The sequence below is a fragment of the Tyto alba genome, unplaced genomic scaffold, assembly GCF_018691265.1.
Source record: "Tyto alba isolate M040663 unplaced genomic scaffold, T.alba_DEE_v4.0 Super-Scaffold_23, whole genome shotgun sequence".
Taxonomy (NCBI): Eukaryota; Metazoa; Chordata; class Aves; order Strigiformes; family Tytonidae; genus Tyto; species Tyto alba.
Window position 1 is genome coordinate 23,733,983 of NW_024881297.1, and position 21,990 is coordinate 23,755,972.

General features: G+C 40.6%; 2 protein-coding genes across 2 annotated transcripts in view; both read right to left on the reverse strand.

Moving 5' to 3' along the window:
* Positions 1 to 9,676, reverse strand: part of UBA6 (ubiquitin like modifier activating enzyme 6) — a 31,941-nt gene extending 22,265 nt beyond the window's left edge. Inside the window, exons 1-9 of the mRNA XM_042796811.1 lie at positions 9,553 to 9,676; positions 9,107 to 9,238; positions 6,767 to 6,829; positions 5,120 to 5,214; positions 4,268 to 4,296; positions 3,361 to 3,455; positions 2,720 to 2,831; positions 1,584 to 1,664; positions 893 to 1,015 (exon numbers count right to left, since the gene is read on the reverse strand). Coding sequence (XP_042652745.1) covers positions 893 to 1,015; positions 1,584 to 1,664; positions 2,720 to 2,831; positions 3,361 to 3,455; positions 4,268 to 4,296; positions 5,120 to 5,214; positions 6,767 to 6,807 — 576 coding nt within the window. The 5' untranslated portion in view covers positions 6,808 to 6,829; positions 9,107 to 9,238; positions 9,553 to 9,676. The remainder of the gene's footprint in view (positions 1 to 892; positions 1,016 to 1,583; positions 1,665 to 2,719; positions 2,832 to 3,360; positions 3,456 to 4,267; positions 4,297 to 5,119; positions 5,215 to 6,766; positions 6,830 to 9,106; positions 9,239 to 9,552) is intronic.
* A 4,046-nt stretch (positions 9,677 to 13,722) lies between these two features.
* LOC104357304 (transmembrane protease serine 11E-like) overlaps positions 13,723 to 21,990 on the reverse strand; it is a 45,734-nt gene continuing 37,466 nt past the window's right edge. The window contains exons 7-10 of the mRNA XM_032997764.2: positions 19,882 to 20,077; positions 18,818 to 19,077; positions 17,900 to 18,042; positions 13,723 to 16,385 (exon numbers count right to left, since the gene is read on the reverse strand). Coding sequence (XP_032853655.1) covers positions 16,224 to 16,385; positions 17,900 to 18,042; positions 18,818 to 19,077; positions 19,882 to 20,077 — 761 coding nt within the window. The 3' untranslated portion in view covers positions 13,723 to 16,223. The remainder of the gene's footprint in view (positions 16,386 to 17,899; positions 18,043 to 18,817; positions 19,078 to 19,881; positions 20,078 to 21,990) is intronic.

Here is a 21,990-nt window from a genome sequence, read left to right on the forward strand (position 1 = left end):
ACTCTTCAGAGAGTGGAAGCAAGATACAAGTAAACTCAAGTGTCAGATTATGAATCACAGGATATATATACATATATATATTCATTCCTTGACTTGGCAGGCAACCAGTACAAGCCATGAAACATAACTGTGTACCCTTTATGTAATTAATGAGAACAATCAAGTCATCCATTCCCTTTTAAGAATACCAAATCATCATGTCATGAACTTTAATTCAGATCAAACCCAACCTGCCATACAACCCCTTCTAGTATGGTTATTATTAAATCTAGACTGGCGATATTACAAAAGCCTTGCTACTGGATGAGTGAGGTTACAGTCTGGACTTCCAGAGTTGAGAGAAGGAGCTCAAGTTGTTTCCAGTTATAAATCAGTAATACAAGATCAAATTGACATCCTCTCTAACATTCTGCACTGGAAGTATTAGCAATAATAACCTCTTCTTGTTGACTCTGCTTTGGCAGGTTAAAACAAAGCCTTAAATTTCTTTTCAAAACAAGCTCTCAATCCCCTTGATCATTCCAGTACTACTCCTCTCCACATACTGCAGTTTTTCATAAAAAAAGGGCTACTTTCGTTACTATTTCAGGGCTTCCTAGCCAACTTGACCTATTCCCACACCAAGGTTATGCCCTTTTCCCTCTACAGCACCTCATTTGTGTCTCTCTCTCTCTCAAAAAATGACTCAATATTGTGATGTTACACTGCCAGTAATGACCAGGAGACATTACAACATCAGCACCTTATCACTCACTAGTTTCACTGAGACACAAGAACTGCTATTTTCAACTGCTTAGCAGGCTGTTGAAGTGAAAAACTGTGATCGGTCACATAGGCAATGACGAGTCATTATAAAAACCCTTAAAGCAGCACAATGACTTCTATCCTTTACTTGTGTTATATTTGAAATGAAGATCTCCTTTGGCTCCTCTCCTGTTGTATCCAGCACTTCAAATTCATCACCAAAGTCACAAAACAAACGTGAACATACTCCATATACATCTGCACTGATGAACTGCAAGAGAAAATAAAAATCATGAGTATCCCTAAAACAGCATAAGCTAAAGTAATGACCTCTCACATTCAATCTTGTCCAAGAATAGCAGGTTCAACTTCTACAGTGGAAGCCCATTGTGTGCAGCCAGGCCACTGACTATAGAGCACAGCATTCATGACAGACTTTGAACCTGCATGAGCATTTCTGAACCATACACAAAAAACAGGAATCACACCAATACACAGAAATACTGCCACTTTTACTACTCTTACATTCAGTCTCAGCACGTTCTTTCAGAACAATTATGAGTTAACAGTAAAAACTTTCTTTAACAGACAGATTTTTTTTTTTATTTTATTTTTTTTAAGAACCAAGCTGTGGTTATCTGGGCTGGTCTCCAGATAACACCAGACACACGTACAGAGTAGCAGCATCGTACCCACAAAACTCACACTGCTCCATCAACATACTGTCTGCATAGAACCATAGACCTCATAACCAGCTTTCTCTATTTCTAGATAGAACACGTTGGAGGTCCAGAATGCTCACTGTAGGGATTATTTATGTGTTTAATTTTTTCTATTACCTTAATAGGTGGCTGCTGAGCATGACAAAAGTCATTAATCTTCTTCTGCAGCAACAGACTTACTTCAGTCAATATAACACACTGTGAACAAGAACAGAAATAAATGTAAGAAACGGAAAGTAATCAACATCTTCAGGCTATACAAAAAGTAGTACCAACAATAAGTTACTTGGGTGTCCTGATTCCTTTCCCACACACATAACAGAGAAATCAGTCCTGGGTCAGTTTTCTCATTACACATTAGGACAGATGGGTTACTGCTCCACAAGTTCTGGAAACAAGATGAGCAAGAGCAGTAACAGCAAATTTCTATTTTTTTTTTTTTTTTTTTAATTACTGCAGCTATAAAACTCAAAACCAAATTAGAATACTTATAAAAACAGTTATGGATAATCTCAGAGAAAGTGTAGATCTTGTATTGATTAAAGTTAGCAAAACAAACAACTGATATTCATCAGTGCACATCAAGAAGTCTGCACAAGATTCTGCAAGCATTCTTTTAAATTTTAGGATAATATTGGGTTACAAAGCATATGCTCTGTGTCCCATGCAGTTATACATGGCTTATTATAGCTGGAACATTCAGAAACTTGGTGAGCTTGGGTATAACTGATAGCAACACAGTAAAAGCTCCCAACTCAGACTGAGACATGTATACAGGCAGGAGAAGCTGACTGAGCAACTGAAAACTTCCTCATTCCACCACAGGGAAGCTTACATTTCATTTGATACATACATAAATGATCATTCTAATTATATAGCCTGAGCTTCTACTGCCTGGAATACAGCGCACAAAATGTACGTAGAACATCGGTGCTACATAGCTGCAAAAAAAAAGTCACAGTTTCACCTATGAACAACAAAAAAATTGTATGGCAATCCCACTTAGCTATTTATTGTCATAGTAAATTCCATAATGTGTCATAAGAAAGTGCTAGAACACAAAACCACTGTTTCAGCCTTGAAAAGAACAAGCACAACCACTTCATTAGTCATAATACAAATCTACTTCTTTCTTTACATCATCTCCAAATGTACTTTAAAGTTTGTGTTCATTTTATATACTTACATAAAAAAACCCCAAGTTGTTTGCTTTGAGCAAAAAAACACATACAACTGCTTTAAGAGTGCCATACCTGGTATTGCTTTAGAAAAGACAGATCTGTCATTTCATCTAGTGGCACAGTTGATGCTGCTACATGGACGTATGGATTGAGTTCTGCAATACGATGAAGTGTGGCCTCAGCCCTGAAAGAACAGCAGCTTTCAAGTTTTTTATGCATCTACAAAATCATACTTTCAATACAGAATTTCACACCACACATGCCCTACATGAGTCCCTCAGGAAGTCTCCTGGCAACAATCACCAACTCATTTATTCACACTTAAATTCCTAGCAGGTCTGAGGAAAACAGCTCCGTCCAATATACCACGGGACTGGTTGATGGTCTGGTGTCATGGCTGTTTTCTAGTCTTGCACAGATGGCTGAGAAAGTCCAAAGGAAGAAAGGCAGTCTGGCCCCCACTATTAAATTTCCATTACAAGCTCCCAACTGCAAGAAGTGAGATGACTCAGACAGAACTCCATTCCCAGTCTAGACTTCCCCTAATATCTACCCGGGCAATGTACTCAAAGCCAGTAACTCCAGAGAAAGGGTTTAACAAGTACTTGATATGTATTAGCAGCTCTTGTGCAATGAACTGTTATTTTTGCCACTGATGAAACTGCTACTCCTAGTCAAGGTCAGTCCTCCCTCACTCCAAAGTCTTCACCGACCTGTTCCTTTGACTGGTAATATCATCTTCATGGATGAAGAAGTTGATCCCCAAATCCCATTTCGTGCACTGCTTGGTGTCATGAACTGTAAGAGCCTACGAAAATTTGGCAAAAAGCATTTACTGGAAGAAGTGTACAAGGTCACAGCACCCAAAAGGATGGATTAAGCCCCACAGAAAATGCTAGAGGACTAGCACTGCAGAAGATTTAGTCGTTCCATGTATAAGAACAAGCTTCTCTAACCTCTTTTCCAATAAAACTTTTACTGTTTGAGAGACAGAAATGTACCTGCAATACTCATTTCATTAAGCATTTTTCTCCCAGTTTGCAGTGATGAGAGCATTTAATTACTGAGGATGATTTTTGCCACACTGCAATTAAGGGGCAATTGCAATCTGTAAACTAATGGACTCCCAAAATTATAAACAAGGATTTTGTTGACTGAAAGTTTTAAAAGGCTTCTCTCTGATAAAATTAATCCCAGCAGCACAAAAGCAGTTACTGGATTAAAACACCCAACCATTCTAACATCTACACAAAAGGATTCTGATGGATGACAGAACAAGATAACATATTTTGAATAGTTTGGCTTTTTTGTTTATACCACTCCATTTAGGAGAAGCCACTTTGTACAAAAGGATTCAATGTCTGATCAGCAGCTGGCTAAAATACTACATGAGGTATTTCAGAGTGCTGTGGGCACTGACATGAGACTCAGACTGTACCACTAGAACATCCAGATTATTAAAAGTTTTCACCCCCAGGTCCTCAAATGTTTTGCAATTCTTCTACTGAAAGACAGTTTTGGAAATTTAAGATTAGCTAGCTAGTAGCATCATCCCTTTTTCTCCTGCTCACCCCAAGCAGGTGATCATAGAATACTCAACAACAAAACTGTTTTACATACCTTCACCCCAGCCAGAATTATGTTTTTGGCTGAAAAAGAAAAAACAGAAAGAGGGAGGGACTGTTGAAGATTCCTTGCAAATCTGTAGTTGAATAGTTATGTGGGTGGACAATAACAGTATGTCATTGCTAAGAACTTCACAGCTTAAGGGTTTGTTCTCTTACATTTGGCTCAAGCATTCTACAGCACCATTGAAAGCAGAATAACATGAGCAGGGTTAAAAAGGCTCGCAACATTTGTCATTTGTCAGCTGTCCATCCACAAGCACCATTACAGAGACAGTAATGACAATAAAATGCAGAACCCCATGACTCTGTTTTGGCATCTAATGCAGAGTGCCATCAAAGCTAACCGAAAGGGTAATACCCCAGATAAAAACCAGTCAAGACAAGTCTTGCTCATAAAGAATAAGTGAAATTGTTAAGGAGTCTCTTGCATCAGGGTAGTTACACATTTTTCACCAAATTGCATCTGTTCTCCTACCTCCCCATTTCCTACATGGGGATAATTCAGGCTATAGCTGTTCCTGTATTGCATCTGTTGATACTGATGCCTAAATCAATAGCTTGGATGATCCACTCTCAATCTTCACCCAAGACACAAGATTTTGGGTAAAGCGCTACAGCTCATGGAAGCACGTTCTAAAGTAAAATTTAAAATGTTGTTCTAGTAAAAAGTTTACTAGGGAAAAGCCCAGGATATTTCCAGCATCTGCTATGTTACTCATATGCATCATGAACATACAAATTCACTCGGATACTTCAGACACATCTGAACTAAGCTTAACAAGTACTCTGGAACAGTACTTCTACACACACTTGTGTCTGCTTAAATAAATGTTTCCTAACTTACCAATCTCCACGCCAAGACCACCTATACCACTCAGGAATACGTGGGACTGAGCCATCTTCTGCATTGCTGTGTCTCCAAGAACATACCTCTGGCGACTACAGCAAACATAAATTCAGATCAAAGTAAGATACAAATGAAGTCAAGAGCATGTGACAGCAAGTCAAGAACCCACAGTCATTTCCAAGTATTTGGAAACATTTTCAAGTTCAGGCATTTTCAGTTATTCTATCATCCCAATCAGTTTCTAATCCGCCATACCAAGTTCTGCAGGTAAGTGTGTATCATCAGTGGCACATGCACAGTTCTATTTACCAGTCCTCCATTCAACAACCAACTGAGGACGTAACATGCATGTATCTGAACTGTATAATGCTTTAGGACATAAATGTGTACCAAATGTAATATTCACACTCACAATCCAAACAGTGAAATGCATTTAGTACAGACCTTTTCAGTGCCAGGTTTTAGAGAAGATAAATAACTTTTAATTTTAAATCAGTGTAAAACCTAATCAAGATAGTAGGTTTTTGGAATTTATACTGAAGACACAAGCAATTAAGGAGTTTATTTGTTATTAGAAATCTTCAAACCAGAAGCTGCAGCAGCTTTTGTAGTCAGATCCTGAGCTCTGAAAGACTCTTAGTTTCCAACTGTACAATTAAACTTAAATCATTCTAAATAATATCTTCTACACCAAGGAAAAGTATGACTTTCATAAGACTAGTGCCAAAAGGTCTAATGGCACATTCAACACAAAAAACATTGAGCTGAATTAAAAAGAAGACTCATTTGTTCAGCGTACAGGTGATTTTTAAATTTTATCTTTTTTTAATATCTATATATAAAGAAGCTTTTCATCCCACCACGTTTTTCCATTTGTTCCTGTACCATCTCTCTGAACTATTGCCATGCCAAGTGATCACAAGCCATTCCCAGCAAACAAATTAGAACAAAAATAATAATAAAGCAATAAATAATTTAAAAAACAACTACCAAAAAAAACCCCCAACCCAACACCCTGAAGTCTGGAGGATAACAGAGATACTGACGATGTTCATGTGGACAGAGAAGTATGGCAAAGACTGAGGAATAAATAAAATTTTGAAGGAGATAAATTACACGTTGAAAAGGAAGGTGAAGAGAAGGTAGTAAAACAAGATTAGGAACAAGAAAAAGAGAAATATCTACTTTGTCAAAGGGGAAACAAGCTAGAGGCAGAAACAAAGTCCGTATCACGAACAGGAATAGTATTATTTTTGTTTTCTGAAAAGCACACATTATTGATACTGCTGGAACTTTGCACAACTCCACAGTATTTACCTATGCTTTTTACTGATCAAATACTAATAGTGGTCAGAAGACACCTGTTACGATACCAATAAAGGAACGGGCTTACAGCAAAATGGATTGTATCTTCAATTCAACCAGTTCTCACTGCTAACTTTGCAAGAACTGGGTTCTGTTTCTCTTGCTGAACACTTTGGGACTTTTGCCTTACAAGAGGAGGGACATGGCAACACAAGTACACACACCTTTACCTAACAGGCAGTAGATAGTGTTTTCAAGCCTTGTCTTTCACATTACTGTATGTAAATGTAAGCGTTGCTGAAAAGTCAAGAGCAAGGCTCAAAAATCAGATATACTTACCTATACAAAGCATCATCAATTTCCATCGAGTCTGCTGCCATGATGCAATGTGATTTGTTTACACTAGAAGGGTTACAAAAAGAAATAATCTGGTTACATTGGATACAATTTCACAGTTGGCTCCTCCTGCCCGCCTTACTTAATCCTTCAATAGAAGAACTGAAAACCATAAAAAGTGAAGTTACATAGGAATCACTGAACGTTAAGAAGCCTATAGAACACCACAGCATCTAGGTAATTAAAAGGCACAGGAGCCAGAAGACAAGAACACCCAAACCTTCAATAAATTATTTCCAACTACAGATGTACTAATTTTCCGATGAGGGAGACACAAGACTTAATTCTTGTATTTGCCAAAGTACAATTTCATTTTATATTAACAGCTCCAAGCTGTTTAACTTGCAACTACCTGATCGGTGCTTCTTTTTGAAGAGAAAATAGGAGATCCCTGAATGACTAGGAATAGTTATTTGCGCTGCATTATTTCTATGTTAATTGAAAATCCTTAGGAAACAAGTTACTGTTTTAGCTAACTGAAAAAATCAATACCCAAAGATCTGAATTAATACAACATTTAACAAAGACATCAAGTTAAACAGTTCAACAGGATTTTAAAAAAAGACATAATTTGTGCTATTAAGGCCTTCAGTCATTATCAAAGGCTTTTTCATTGTTAAGTTACCTTAGTAATAACTCAGCACTAGGATTAGGAACAAACAGCCACAGGGCAACTTGTTTCTTAGTTATGCAAGCTGTGAATTGGTGCTTCCTAGACCTGGTAGGTGACTTCCACCAAATACAAGACAAGCAAAACAGTCCCCATGTTTGACCCAGAACATCAGTTCCCACCACTACTTGGAAAGTACACATCCTATTTCAACTCCCTACTTCAATTGGCTTGGCAACTAGACATGGCTGACAACCCTTTCTACTCAGAGATTGAAAAGGAAAGGCCAAAACATACCAAGGAGTTTCTTCTCTGAGAGCAGAGATATATCCTAAAACAGCTTTCAAGGCAATCTTGCCCAAAGTTTAACTCCTATTTACTGTTCAGGCGGTTTTGGCAAACATTTTTAACATTTCTGAAGTGCAGCACCTGCAGCCTGATACAACTTGGAGACTACAACAACCTGACCTGAAATGTGTCCTTTTGATTTTCTAGGCTGAATTAGAACGCACTGAAGTAGCACAGAAAGGGATAGAATTACACTGAAAGAAAGCCACAAACCTCACCAATAAAGCTCTTCCACAGTGTGGATACTAGCTCCTACACATAAGCTAGCACACAAGACAGTCACTATGAGGCACCTCCATTGAAATCTATACCACCAGTCACTTCAGTGCAGCTCCTGTGCCCTTACATAACATAGGCTGAAGATGTGCAATGCCAATGTTACTAAGTGACCCTAAGACCCAGATCTTAAGCCAAAGAGCAACACACCTCATCTGAGAGTCCTGGGCTTCAGTCCCTGTTGGGGTAAAAGCCTTCATCTGAGTCACTGCCAGGGACACAAGACTGGAAGTTCCCCTCAAAGCAAGCCAGCACCATCTCATAATGGCCCACCATCCCCAAGCTGTTCTGCTCCTCCACGATCACTGTCCACAGACATCACAGGCACTCTGGGACTGCCCAACATAAACAGATTGTGGTACTCATGTGGGGAAAGTGATCCACCCCTGGATAAAACCACCCAGCTTCCTCTGCTGTTGCTGCTGACAGCCATCTCAATCAGTGTGCCCTCCCAAGCAGCCATCTGTAAACAAGGATGTGTGATCAACCCACAAGAGAACCTTCTCCACCTGTATCACAAAGACCCGCTTGACAGTGGCTCTTCCAACATATTTATCAATTCTCACTTCTCTTGCATTCTCCATTACAGCACTGAGCTGCTGCCAGCATACCCATCAGGTACAGCAAAACACCTCCTTCCACAAGGGGACTTAGCGGTACTATTGTCAAGTGGCTTTAGATCAAAGTTTTGTTAATGCATCCCTGCATCTAAGTTGTATTTCTCATTTCAGTTCAACCAGTACTGAATCTATCTCAAAAAAAAGGGCATGTCATATGGGGTGGACACCATTCTAACATTATGTTCTGGTTCTTACCAGATGCTCAACATTTATACACTCACCTGTTTCCTTTTAAAAGCCAATGCTACCAGTTGCAATGCCAGGCATCTATTTAACTGTGTGAGCAATGCCCATCATTTTTTAAAGCCTCAGCTGCTTGTGGGACATAACCCAGGCACAAACTGAGAAGCTACCAAGGTCTAAGATGCTCTGGTGAGCCACAAAGACATAGGAGCTGTAGCGGTGGGCCGGTTTCCCAGCCTTTCTTACCTCCAAGTCAGTGCAGGCTGAGCAGTTATTTATTAATTATTTGCTGTTCAGCAGGCTGGGATGGCGGGGAGGCCTGGATTCATCCCACCTACTCAGGGTTTCCACAGGCGGATCCCAGTCGACGCAGGCTCCCTGTTCAGCAGGCAGAGAGAGAGAGAGAGCCCTCAGACCCCGCCGTTACCCGCTCAGCCGGGCTAATGGGGGAAAAACGACACCTCGGATCTACAGCGGGACACCGAGACAGAGCCGACCGGCGTCGAAACCAACCCGACTCCGGGTCCCGGCAGCGCCAGACCGGCTGCAGCTCAACCCCCCACCCCACACCCCGACGGCCCGGCTCTCGGGGCGTTCCTGCGGCGCGGGGAACGGCCACCGGGCGGGCCGGCCTACCCCGGACCCGCCGCCCGCCTCAGGGCCCCCCTCCCTCCCCGGCCGCCCGCCCTCACCGCCGCGGCGGCCTGGCGTGGCGACCGAGGCCTGAGCGCGGCCGGCGGCGACGGGGGAAGAGGCAGGAAAAGGGGTGGGAAACGGCAGCGCCGGTGCCGCGGCGCTTCCCCGCCTGCGCCGACATGAGGGGCCGGGCCACGGCCGCCCGCCCCCTCCCTCCTCGGAGGCGGGTCGGCCCGCCCGGCTTTAGCGCGGCGCGGCATGGCGGCGGGAGGCGGCCGCCTCGCCAGCGCACAACGGGAGGCGCATAAGCCGTTCGAAAACCCGCCGCTTTCTGCCCCCAAAGCAACACACCGTGTTTTTTGGTTTTTGTTTGTTTGGTTGGATTTTTTATAAAAAAAAAAAAAGTAAAATAAAAAAAAAAATCCCCTTTAGGTTCAAGCGTTACCGGTTTAGACAATCAAGAGCTCTTCTGAGCCCTGCTCCTGAGGTAACTGGCTCCACATCTTGTTGGAGAGCACCAGCAAGGTGTCGCCTGCCTCGAAAATAGGCAAAATTTCCTTAAAAGGGTCTAGGGAGCGAAGTTGCAAAATTCTAGAGAGCATCCAAAGCCGTAGAGGAGCAGAGATTTGGGAAAAAGTGGCTAAAATCAACGTACATCCCATGCCAACATGGTATATAGGCTTGTCCAAACGTTTTCCCTTTTGGTGGCATTTAACCAGGAGAAAGTGAGCTGCGACAACCAAATCTCTGCCTCCACCAACAACTCAACATCACCTCCTATAAAGATTTCCTTTCCTGTTTCCCAAACTCTGACTAAGATCCCAGTGCTGTCCACCATCCCATCAGACAGTTTAATCTCCCTTCAACTTAAACCCTACCTTCCCTTTCATTATCTCTAATCATTGGGGTAGGTGAGATGGGTTTAAATCTTTCTTGATACCATTAGCACATCTGAGCTAGAATGGGAAGGATTCATGCCACTGCACAAGCAACAACTGAAGAATATGACTGCATACAGTGTATACAGAATAGTCACCTTATATTTTAAAATATTTGTAACTTTGCAAAAATACAACCAACTATCTGCATCCTACAGTACACAAGGGAAAATTAAAACCAACCAGCCAAAGAAAAAAAACCCAAAACCACTACCAACAAAAAAAAAAAAAAAAAAAAAAAAAAAAAACAAAAAAAAAACCACAAGCCATTTCTCTACCTTGGTTGGGTTTGGGGGAATGTCTAGGAGCAAGAAGACCCAAATTTTGTCCTCTTTGTGACCATTCAATGCATTATTTTAACAGTTGTTTCTCTAACAAATAGAGTTCTAGCAACCCTCCATGTCTTCCTCAAGATTTACACCTCAGTCCAACAACACATGCAGCTTTTGTACTGAATTAGCAAAGACGAAGAGCAGCTGGACACTGCTCGTTCAAACACTTGCTATGCTTTGGCAGGCTCAGGGTGAGAGTACTTGTCTGCTACACAGCTTTTTTGTGACACGGAGAAATAAAGACAGATGCGGGCAAATCTCAAAGAACCACTAGAGGCCACTAGAAGTCTGAAATGCTGAACTGAAAGATGGACTAAAGGGCAAAAGCAGTTCGGTTCTTCAGGATGATGAATGCAATACTTATTAGTAAAGAAATTTATATTTAAGGCTGGTATTTGCTTTGTATCATATCATAACATAACATAAAAATCAGAAAATACAAGAATAAAATTACTTCCATTATTTCAGTAAAGTAATTTCAAAGAGCAGTGCACGTACCTGATGAACAGAGTTAACTGGAGTCCAGCTATAAAGAGAGGGGGGAAAAGTGAAGGAGAGTTTAAAGACAGGAAAAAAATGTCAGCTTCAGTTTTGACACTTTGCTAGTTTTTAGTTCTGTCAGTGATTTTTACCTTTAATTTTGTGTGGTTTTTCCTTGAAAATGAACCTGTTTTGTTTTTTTTTTTTTTTTTAAGGTTAAACTAACAATTCTTATTTTTAAGAACTTACCAATCAAGTGTGTTGTGAATAATAATAATAAAATCTGCTACCTACCATCTTTCTGTCCTGGTCATTGCATTTTTTAAGATATCAGTCACTTTGATATGCAGCCATCTCATGTGAAACAGATTTTGCATAGTAACAGTGAATACTGACAAGCCTTTTGCCTAAATGGAGAAACAGCAACATCCAGTTAATTCTCACCTAACAGTTTAGTGGTAATTAAGGAAAGACTAACCATCAGTGAAACCATCAATCTTTATTCTAAGGTAAATTGTCAAATAAAAATGGACAAATTCAGTTTACCCCAGAGTCAAAGAAACTGGTTCCCAAATGAATCAATTAGCAGGTGAACTCAGGATCCCTCTAGGTTGATGGTATCAAAATATATATAGGTTTTTCTCTTATTTTCCAAGATTGCAAAATTTTAAACATCTGGAGCCATTTGACTTTTCTTTTTCCTCATATCCTTCTCTTTTGAAAATACATATAACCATAAAGTCTTAGTAAAATTTGGTTAAATAAATTAATCTTAAGGGAAATCTCAGCTCCACATTTGTACCGTGTTAAAGTCAGCTATAGCTTTTGAGATTGGCAAAAGGTATGAAGTAAGGCTATCAGTTTACTGACTTGCCGAAGCAATGAGCAGTATGTGGCTGTAGTCAGGAGAAACCACCGCCTCTGGACTCCAGCCTATTTGTGCCCAAAATCTCTGTAACTTTATGTGCACTACTGTAGATTTATTCCGCATGCAGGTATTGAATACATCTTTAGAGCCAGTATTTTCAAAAGGACCTGAAGCTGATATAGCTGTATATTTCCTTTCCATCTGCTGGGAAAATCCCAGACACTTGCACTTTTTTTTTAGTCTTTAAATTTCCTGGTTTCCAGACACTATTTCACATTCTTAACAGGGACTCCAAAGTGGGGATTAGGGGAGAGGGGAGGGGAGGGGAGGAGGGGGAATGCATTTACTCTATGTAGTTTTCTCCCTAAAAAATGTGTTATTTGAAAGTACTAAGGCCAACACAATCCAGTTTAGCACACAGATCAGTGTGGAAATTACCATAAATCCCCATCAACATCCTTCAGTGGGTTTCCAGACATCATGCCATAGGCTATGGCTCACCATCAGCTCTTGCAGAAGTTAGGTGCTGGCTGGCAAGGCTTTGTCTCCTCTTTTTGGCACAAGGTGCGGTGTAGGAGTGCTTTGCTGGCATGTTTAAAAGGACTCCAGCTTCCCAGTGGGGTGGGCCAAAGGATCTTGTCACTTAAGGCTGCTCTAGCAGATGACACCTTCCTAGAAACCATGTTAACAGTGGTGTTAAAATCCTGATCCTGATAAACAAAGGCACCAATTACCTAAGCTGATTCCATGCTGACGTGCATAAATGCATTTCCAAAAGGAAGAGCCAGCTTTTCCATGCACGTGCATCTCTAATGCAGGCTGCGAGTTGCCAGATGAATATTCATTTGGTTAAATACTAACTTTTGGCTCTCAGCTCTTCTAATTTGTTAACAGGAACAGCAGATATGAAATTGGAGTTTCTACAAGCTTTACTTACATAAGGAATCCCGGTGATGGATTGATGTCATTCAGCCAGACCTCCTCACATGATTAGGCTTTGTGCAATCACCCTCTTATTTCTTTACTACTTGTGCTCCAGGCTGAAAATTAGCATTGGGCAAGCCTCAGGCAACCCAATTTGAATAACCAGAAGTTTGGAACATGTTTCTTGATGCTTTAAATCTATCTGGGAAAGCTCAGAACTGGTACATCAGCTGTGTAGACCTCCCTATAGTCAATTTTCAGGAATGCCATGTTACAAGGATAAGTTTTTCCAAAGTCAGAAGCAAGGTGGTGGATTCCTGGATGAAGCTTCAGATCCATTCTCAAATTTGCATAGTGCTAGCTTAGCTGAAATTCAAGTTTTGAGTATTTTAGAAAACCAGATGTTCCACCTTGTCTTTGCTGAAACATCTGTAAAGCTCCAACCACTGTTAAAGACAAACAATTCCTAGGATGGGGAATGAACAGAGAGAGTTGCAGCTTTAGAATAGTTTTATATCAAAACAAGGAATATTAGTCTATTTTGCATCATATACAATTTTTAGCTTGGTTATTATTAAGCAAAAAAAGGACAAAAAAGGAGCAATTGTTTTAAAATACATTTAATGTTATGAAACGTATTACCTTTATGTTGTTTAAATACTTGCTAAATCTTAACATCAACAATAATAAAAGGTTTTTTAAAAATATTTTCTTTAATCACACAATATTATCTTTGGTTTATCCTAGGGAAGAAAACAGAGTCTTCATAAATAAAACACTGACATGGAGTATGAGACAAACCCAGGCCAGACAGTTGGCTAAAAAATTTGTGAAAAGTGCATTTGGCTGGCTCAGGACTCCCTGAGTAAGGTAGACATTCTCCCACACCTTTTGGCTGTTTGGCCTCTCACAAGAAAATCTGAAATAAAGGCTGCCTTTCTCATTTTAAAGGTACTATATATACATGTCATTTGCAGTGTGAGGTAGGAACCAGTTTATAGGGGTTGTATCTAATCTGGGCCTCACCTCCTTATTGTTGCCCCTTCACATGCTAGGCAAAAAGATAAATTTAAGTGCAAAACAATGCCTTAGCTATCTATGACAGTGAACTACTGTTTACTTTCAACTGCAATTTATCAGTTGATTATAAGGAAGGACACTTGTAATGATTTTCACCTTCAAAGCAGTAAGAGGTACAAATTACTAGATGTAATTTTTTTCCAAAGGATGCCTTCAAAAAAAGGGGACCTGAACACTAGAAAAAAACAGTGTTTCCAGGTGACCTAATCAAAAACTCCATGAAGTTTCTATTTTGTAAGTGAACCTGGCCCAGAGTAAGCTCTTAGTTGAAAAATAGCAGCAACTCAAAAGTGCATAAATTACAAACTTCATCAATAAATTAAGGAAATGGATTTGCTGCATCAAACTATCCTCCTAACTGTCCCAAGATCCTTTTAATTTTATAGTGGACATGGAAAATCAGAATAATGATAGTACTGTTTCAAAGCCAAAACTAATCTAAAACCTTCAGTAGATTTCTTTCCGAGATAAGGCATCTTGTTTTTTACTGAAATTCAAAAGACATATAGAAATACTGGAATGAGCCTAATAATAAGACAACCCACTCCTCCACCACCAAGGCTTAAACATAGGCTTTTCCATCTATATGTAGGCTTGTAATTCAGGGTGTGAGTTTTCAAGAAATGCTGAGCATCTCATTCCCAGGGATGCTGATTATTGGGGAGCTTGCACAGTAGGAGGGCTGAGGAGACACCCAGTCCTGAGCAGAAGGGGAGGCAGGATGCTTCGGAGAAATTTTCAGATGTAGTAGGTTCAGCCGCAGGGCCTGCAGCTTCTTTCATGTCTCATAGAAAGTCCTGTGAGTCCTGCACTCACAGCCTAAGCCGTCCAGTGGCCGTTCAAAGACTGCAGGAGACAGTACTGGATTGACATTTTGGATCCTCATATTGAAGGCCTGGGCTCTAGGGGACCGTATTAGTCATGTCACTGGACCCCCTTCTACCAGCAATCCATGACATGTCATGCACAGAGGTAGCAAAAGTGCTTAATGGGTGTATAAGGATTGCATTTCCTCTGAAGTTCTTATCAGGACCATTCCTTAATATGAAATTACTCTTCAGCTTCATAAGACAGGATCATATTCATGGCAGAGATGAATTCATCAGCGAAGCAAGAAAGTATCACTAATTGCTTTCTTTGCAGTGAGATGGTGTCCACTGTCTGGCATGCCCTTGGAAAAGCACGCTATTTCTTGAACGAAAACGTAGTTCCCAGTTTATTTGTGGTGAATACTTATTTTTCCATTAGCACAAATTTAAATGCTGGGTTTCCTTCCAGGGAGACTGTTCATGGGGACACACATTACAAACAAATTTGGGTAGATCTTGTGTTTCTGTATCTTAAGCATATTGTGAGTTGAACAGAGTAGATCTAGAAGGCAACTGGTACAGATGTAGCAGCACAGTATTGTGATAGAGCAATAGCACCTTCGAATAACTTGAAATTCACAGAATCCACAAAAAATTTCCAGTTAAAATAGTGCCTCCTAAGAAGAACATCAAGCTTTTCCCTTTTCTCTTCCAACCTACTGCAACCACAGAAATCCTCCTTTACCTTAGCTAGGACCTACCCTCAGTCTTGGCTGATCCACTGTTAGCTATCAAGGCCACCAAGCAGAGTAAATACTCGTGTTCTTGGCTGCAGCCTGTGCAGATGACAGTCTCTAACAAGAATAATAGTCAAGGGTTCGCTTTGCTAGAAACGCAGCTGTGACAGCATTTGCTTCACTGGAAGAAGAAGGTTCAGCTTCAGACCTCTGCCATGGCTAAACAAAAATTTCTTTTTTTTCCCTGGAAAATGTTTGTATTTATAAAGCAGGTAAATTGGTAGCTTTTAAATGTTAGTTTAATGATGTCAGTTCATAATTTCTGATAAGTGAGAATGTTTCAAGGCTCAAAGATGAGGCATGCAATCTCATATATTTAGTATAAATTCACAAGGGGTTAGGATCTCTGACAGCAAAGATAGCACTTGCTGCGGGCAAAGGTTGCTTCAACCAAAAATACATAGGAATATATATATACACTACAAAAATAGCCTTTCAGAATTATAGACAAATATGAGATATGCAGTCTATGTAGTTAAATCCATTTTTGATTTTGGAATTAGATGTCAGTTTTTGAGGTAATCCAGTCACGGAAGTAAGTCACTCGTGTGTAAACTCCAGGTTTATTTGGTTTGGCACATTCATCTCCCCAGCTCACTATTCCAACGAGGTACCACATCAGTCTAGAGTCTGGAGTAACCAGGGGTCCCCCAGAGTCCCCCTAGAGAAAGAAGAGGGGGAAAAAAAGATTTAATGGATCAGAAGGGAAAATACCATTCTCTCCATAGACAGGAGAGTGCGTCCAATAAGAGAAGAAAGCAAGCAGTATTTCAAGAGCTGCCGTTTGTGCAGAATCCAGGCTGTTTCTGAAACTTGAGTCAGAAGTCTGTGGCTTTTTCCTGTTTGCCATGGAACCTCCTGACCTGTTTCCATGGTTTTACAGTTAAAAAGAAAAAAAAAGATTCTTTTCCGTTTTGTGAAACACTGCTTCCCACCTGCCTTGTCTTCCTCCTCACACAAAGTAGGGAAACACAAATACATCAAGCAATCCAAGCCAACAGGAACTCCCCCCTCCCAGTAACCACTGTTCTTCAACAAATTATTTTAGGAACTTGCAGGAACGACATTTCAAAAAGGATTTAATCATGAACTTGGTCTTCTAATTAGACAATATCTCCTGAAGATATTAGCCACTTTCAAAGGCTGAATTCAGATACTGTTAATAGCATGACATGGTAATAATAGTTAAACTGGAAACTTTCCATGTTGAAAGGCAATCCTCACACAATAGACCAATTTCCCCATTTTTCACCAAAATGCTTTACTGAAATAAACAGCAGTTGCACCCTTCTGTTCAGGTCTGTTCGATGCTGAGACAGACAGGGACAGAGGAATTGAGCCTCTCAAGTTTATTCTGCAGGCAGTTTTGCTGTGGGCATAAATCTGTAGGACTGGGATTCTGGGAAGGATCTGTTTTGAACCAGCATGTAGTACATTCTTTGTAAATAACATAAACAGAAATTACCTTTTTAAAAGTTATTTTTATGGAAATATTTTTGTTGGAACAAAAGCATTTCCTTGCAACATTTGCAAACCTGCATCACACATGTATCTTTACCATTCCATTTACACCTAATTTCCTTATAGTTATCTTTGTTTCGGTTTTCCTTCCACTGATCCAAGTCCATTACCAAAGATCATAACAGGTCTGTTATGAGATGATCCAGCCCGAAATTTAATTTCAATGAGTGATAGCACATTTTTGCTGACAACTTAACTGCTAAATCCTTAACCTTCTTCCTTCCCAATTGTACAGATGTCTGGTCTTGGCTACTTGAGACACTTAATTTTTAGCTCATATTTAGTATTTCAGCATTTAGTATCTCTGTCAATGTCTTGTCATATCACTTTTCAAGCAAATTGTTAGTTAGATTTCACACACAAGAAATTAGGAGAAGCAAACGGGCTTGTAGCAGCTATTCTGAGTTACAGAATAATAATTTCATTTCATGCTATGAAAGGCTTAAATTCTGAATATTATACTAATTTAGCTCTCTTAGCATTAGTTTTATGTGCTAAATGATGTGTACTAAATGCTATTTAATTTTACAACTTAATTCCTGTTTGAATGGAGCCTATTTAAAGGACTAATACATCATCTGTTAAGATTTGGTCAGCCAGGTACTGCAGGCAGCATTAAAATAGTTTTCCTTTCTAATTTTCAGCTACAGTTACCTGACAAGCATCTACTCCTCCTTCCAAGTATCCAGCACACAACATCCTGGGTGTTATGTCCCCATCGTACACTTCTTCTCTGTTGCAAGTGTTTGAGTCGATAAGTTTCACTGTTGCTTCCTGAAGAGCATTTGGAGTTGGACCTGAGGGTAAATATAGTTTGGGTATTTATCAACATAACTATTTGGCAGTTTTTAAGATACAGGGAGAGCATCTAATATTCTCTTATGGAGGACCAGCTTGACTTGGCTTAAGGTGGAGGCTTTTCTTGTTGATCTGTCTAGGTTAGACCCTTAAGGAAAATTTAAATACTCACAGTCTCACTTAGGAACTGCACCATTAAGACAGAAATAACAATTGCATGGCACAGCGTGCCGTGAGTGTAAACCCATATATTTTATACATGTTCCATATAATACCATGGAGCACAAATTACCTAGCAAGTTGGGCAGGTGATACAAAATGAAAACACGTTTGTTCCATCGTTAAATCTACTCTTAGTGTGGCTTGATAAGACTGAGTGCTTGGGTAAGTCACCATCTGCAGCTCACTGCACATTTACCTGAAAGCCCACAGAGCTACCTGTAGCTTCTGGCAAGGGCTGGGAGAATATTTTTTTAAGTGCTATATAAGCACATGTATGGCTGAACTACCTTTATTTCATAAAATATGAAATGGAAAGGCTGGAAAAAGAGAGCAGTCTTCATCCTGTTTTCTGCTTCAGTGGATTGTAGCTCTGTCCAGTCTAATTTCAGAATAAGAAACTGCTGCTTACGATTAAACAAACCTAATGCTTATAGATAAAGCAATAGGCTTGATGCCATACAACATAAGGCTATGGAAGAGGTATCAGTTTAGTAGCAGACAAGAACCACTGTTTATGTAACATACAGGTTGCCTGGTAAGCTCAGGACTCACCGTCATTGGTAAGTGCTCCCCAGCCTGTGATGACAGCATAAATATTGTATGGAAAAGTCTGAGACGGCTCAGGCAGACAAACACGGTGTATGCTACTCGTAAACTCAACTCGTTTAGAGAGCTGCACAAGTGCAATGTCATAATCATGTTCTGGGTAGCGGTACTTTTCATGAATAATAATAGTCTTGACTGATCGTTTCAAGCTTGGTGGCTTCAACAGAGCTCCAAAAGTAGCAGTCCACTTCTGAGGGTGACTCATGCTGAAAAAGGTAAGAGTGCTGTAAGTATTTAGCTGTAAATCTAAGTGCTAGGGACTTCAAACCTGCTGAGCACCTTTACTATAAAACTCCTTCAAGCCAGCTCCCTACTAAATTCTTAAGGCATCCATCACTTTCCATAACACCATGTCCCATGTAAGTGTGGGCTGCTGCTAGAAGAGGGCAAATCCTCCATTCCCTCCTCAACTATGGTCTTGTACTCCTCCCTGGCTCCTTGTGCCTGATCTAGCTACTGTGTGGCCACAGGGTGTAATCAAATCAAAAAGCTCTTCTGCTAGAAAGCTCTTAATCTCTGTTACTCTTCTTGCACATTAATAATCTGTTCAGTGAGCTGTTCTATTTTACATGCCCTGCAGCTTCACAACTGCTATGCCTGAAACAAGAAAGTGCTGGGAGAGCATGGCTGAATGGAAGGGAAGGACTGTGGGATTATAACTTCTGGTAGCAGCCTGCCATGGCAGCAATCTACCTGTAACATGAAGGAACGCCTTTAGAAACATTTAGTGCAACACAAAATAAATTACTATTTCAGTCACATTAACTTTTCTGAACTTCTTTGCTCAATATGCCAAATGACTATTGATCTTCACTCATACAGTCACCAGTTTTGCTCCAAAGAGTCAGCCATCAAGTGATGGACCTGCTTAACCCTGACTTTTCTCCTCCAAGGCAGAAAATTGTGCCCCATGGAAAGAGTCAGGGGTGTGGTGCAAATCTGGAAAGCCACACAACTTGATACACATAGGACACATTCTCCTGCAGATTCTCTCTAAGATAGGAACTTACTCTCTGAAGCAGTGAGCTGCAGATACAAGCCACGTATTGCTGATGAGTGTTGCACCGCAGCGGTGGATATTATTGTACTGCAAACTAGCTTGCCATGGCCAGTCCCCGGTCTCTGCAGTAGACAATCCACCAACTATTCGTAATGTTGATGATTTTGCCATTGACTTGACTGATCTATTCTGCCGTAACCCGCAGACTGTCAAAGAGGAGAAAGAGTGCGTTAGCTAGTCCTCTGTTTGGTAAACATGTCTCCAGTGGCTGTGGAAAATCTATATAAAATTACACACCACCTAGGTACTCTAACAGGATTAACGTCAACAAGAAAACATGCCTTCCACCAGCCCCCCAGATCAGAGATTCTCATGCACAACCAATTCTGTTAGAAGCCTGAATGAACAACTGACTATTATGGGAATCCATGATGGTCAGCCATTCAAGCTTAGCTGCGTGAGCAGCCCAAATCAGGAGCCAAAACCTTCACCACACACCCAGGACAATTCCCAAATACAGGGCTTGCCAATTGCGACATCCCAGGCAAATAGTCATTAGGATAAAACATGAACAAGGCAAAATCTAAGGTGGAAATGATCCAAGCCATGGGTTTTTACCATGCATGTGCGCAGATTACATCAGCAAGATGTCACCTGGAAACCAGCAACTGTGCATTGCACAAATAGCAGTCCACGAGTGGACCTGGAGAGGCACCTCAGGAAAAGAGCATCACACTATTCCAAGCCATAGATGACAAAGGCATGGATACCTCCAGCACAGTGTGCATCCATGACAAAAGGTATTATCCTTCAAACCCAGAAAGAAAGTAAAATATCCATGGTTTCAGTCACTAAACTCAGGATATTCAGGAGCAGCTGAAGCTCCCCCGTATCTTTAGAAAATTCCTCAACAGACAGAGCTGCTTCAGCTGTCTTCTCCCATCCAAACAACATCAAATCCATCTTACCTGGACCAAGACCCACTAGTTTTCATCCAGGCCCCGATTTCAGCTAGACATTAGGAAAGTTGACAGACAGGACTATCCCAATTCATTGAAAAAGAGACAGAGCTAAGAATTATTTACATAGTGACAACACAATCCAAACCATGGCACTGCCTGTCTCCCACAGACAGTGACCCAGAGGGTAACAAAGCAGAAATCAGTAGTATGTCACTGAAGAGCTGCCAGCCCCAGGGCCCTTGAAGTCCTCAGAGGCAAAACACTGGAGCCACGCAGAGTATAACCTCTGCCCCTTCCTTCTAGGATCTGCACAAGGTTGTGTTAACAGTACCTCATAGTCAAAAACAGCAGCAATAACACAGCAGATGGAAAGCTATTCACGGATTTGGAAAGAAAAAGAAAAAAAAAATAAAAAAGTCATACAATATTGAGAAGCGAAGGTGCTGAGTGTAGTCTGCCCTGTTCTGAGATTTAAAAACACCATGAAGGAAATCTAAGTGTACTCGTCCAAAACTATCTGTGTGAAAGGAAACTGGAGAATATATGATAATTGATAAGACTGTCTGCACTAGCATGTTTCCCTCCTGAAAGCTATTGGTAATCTTCAATTGCTGGTCCCAAAACTGCACAAACCTTGTGCTACTAGCCATCCCAAAATCCAGAACATTTTAATTATAATCACAGGCTGATGTAAATTCTACACATTTCCTTATGGCATTTCCTTCCTTCCAATACACACTAAGGAAGATGACATATTCCCAGTTTCTGAGAGCATACAGAAAGTGATTATTCCAAACTCTTCTGCATGTGCCCAATCCTACTGGCTTTTGGGGCACTTCTCACCTGTGGGCTCTGTTAGAGGTCTCTGCTAGGCTGCCATCCTTAAAGCACCAACTGAACAACATGCTGGTACGTGTTCAGGTGTAAAGGTCATCACTTAATGTGTGTATAAGAAGATAACAGGTAGCAAGGTGGAGATGAATTGTTATGCTACAGCATCCAAAACAAGCATATATGAAACACATTCTGCAGTCGCTGCTCCAAGGTGCAGCTCTGATACTTTACATCAGGGAGACAGAGGGCAGGGTGTCTGCCCCACACAGGCAGGATTAGACTTGACAAAGTGTTCTTTTTAAGTACATGTTTTAATCAATTTA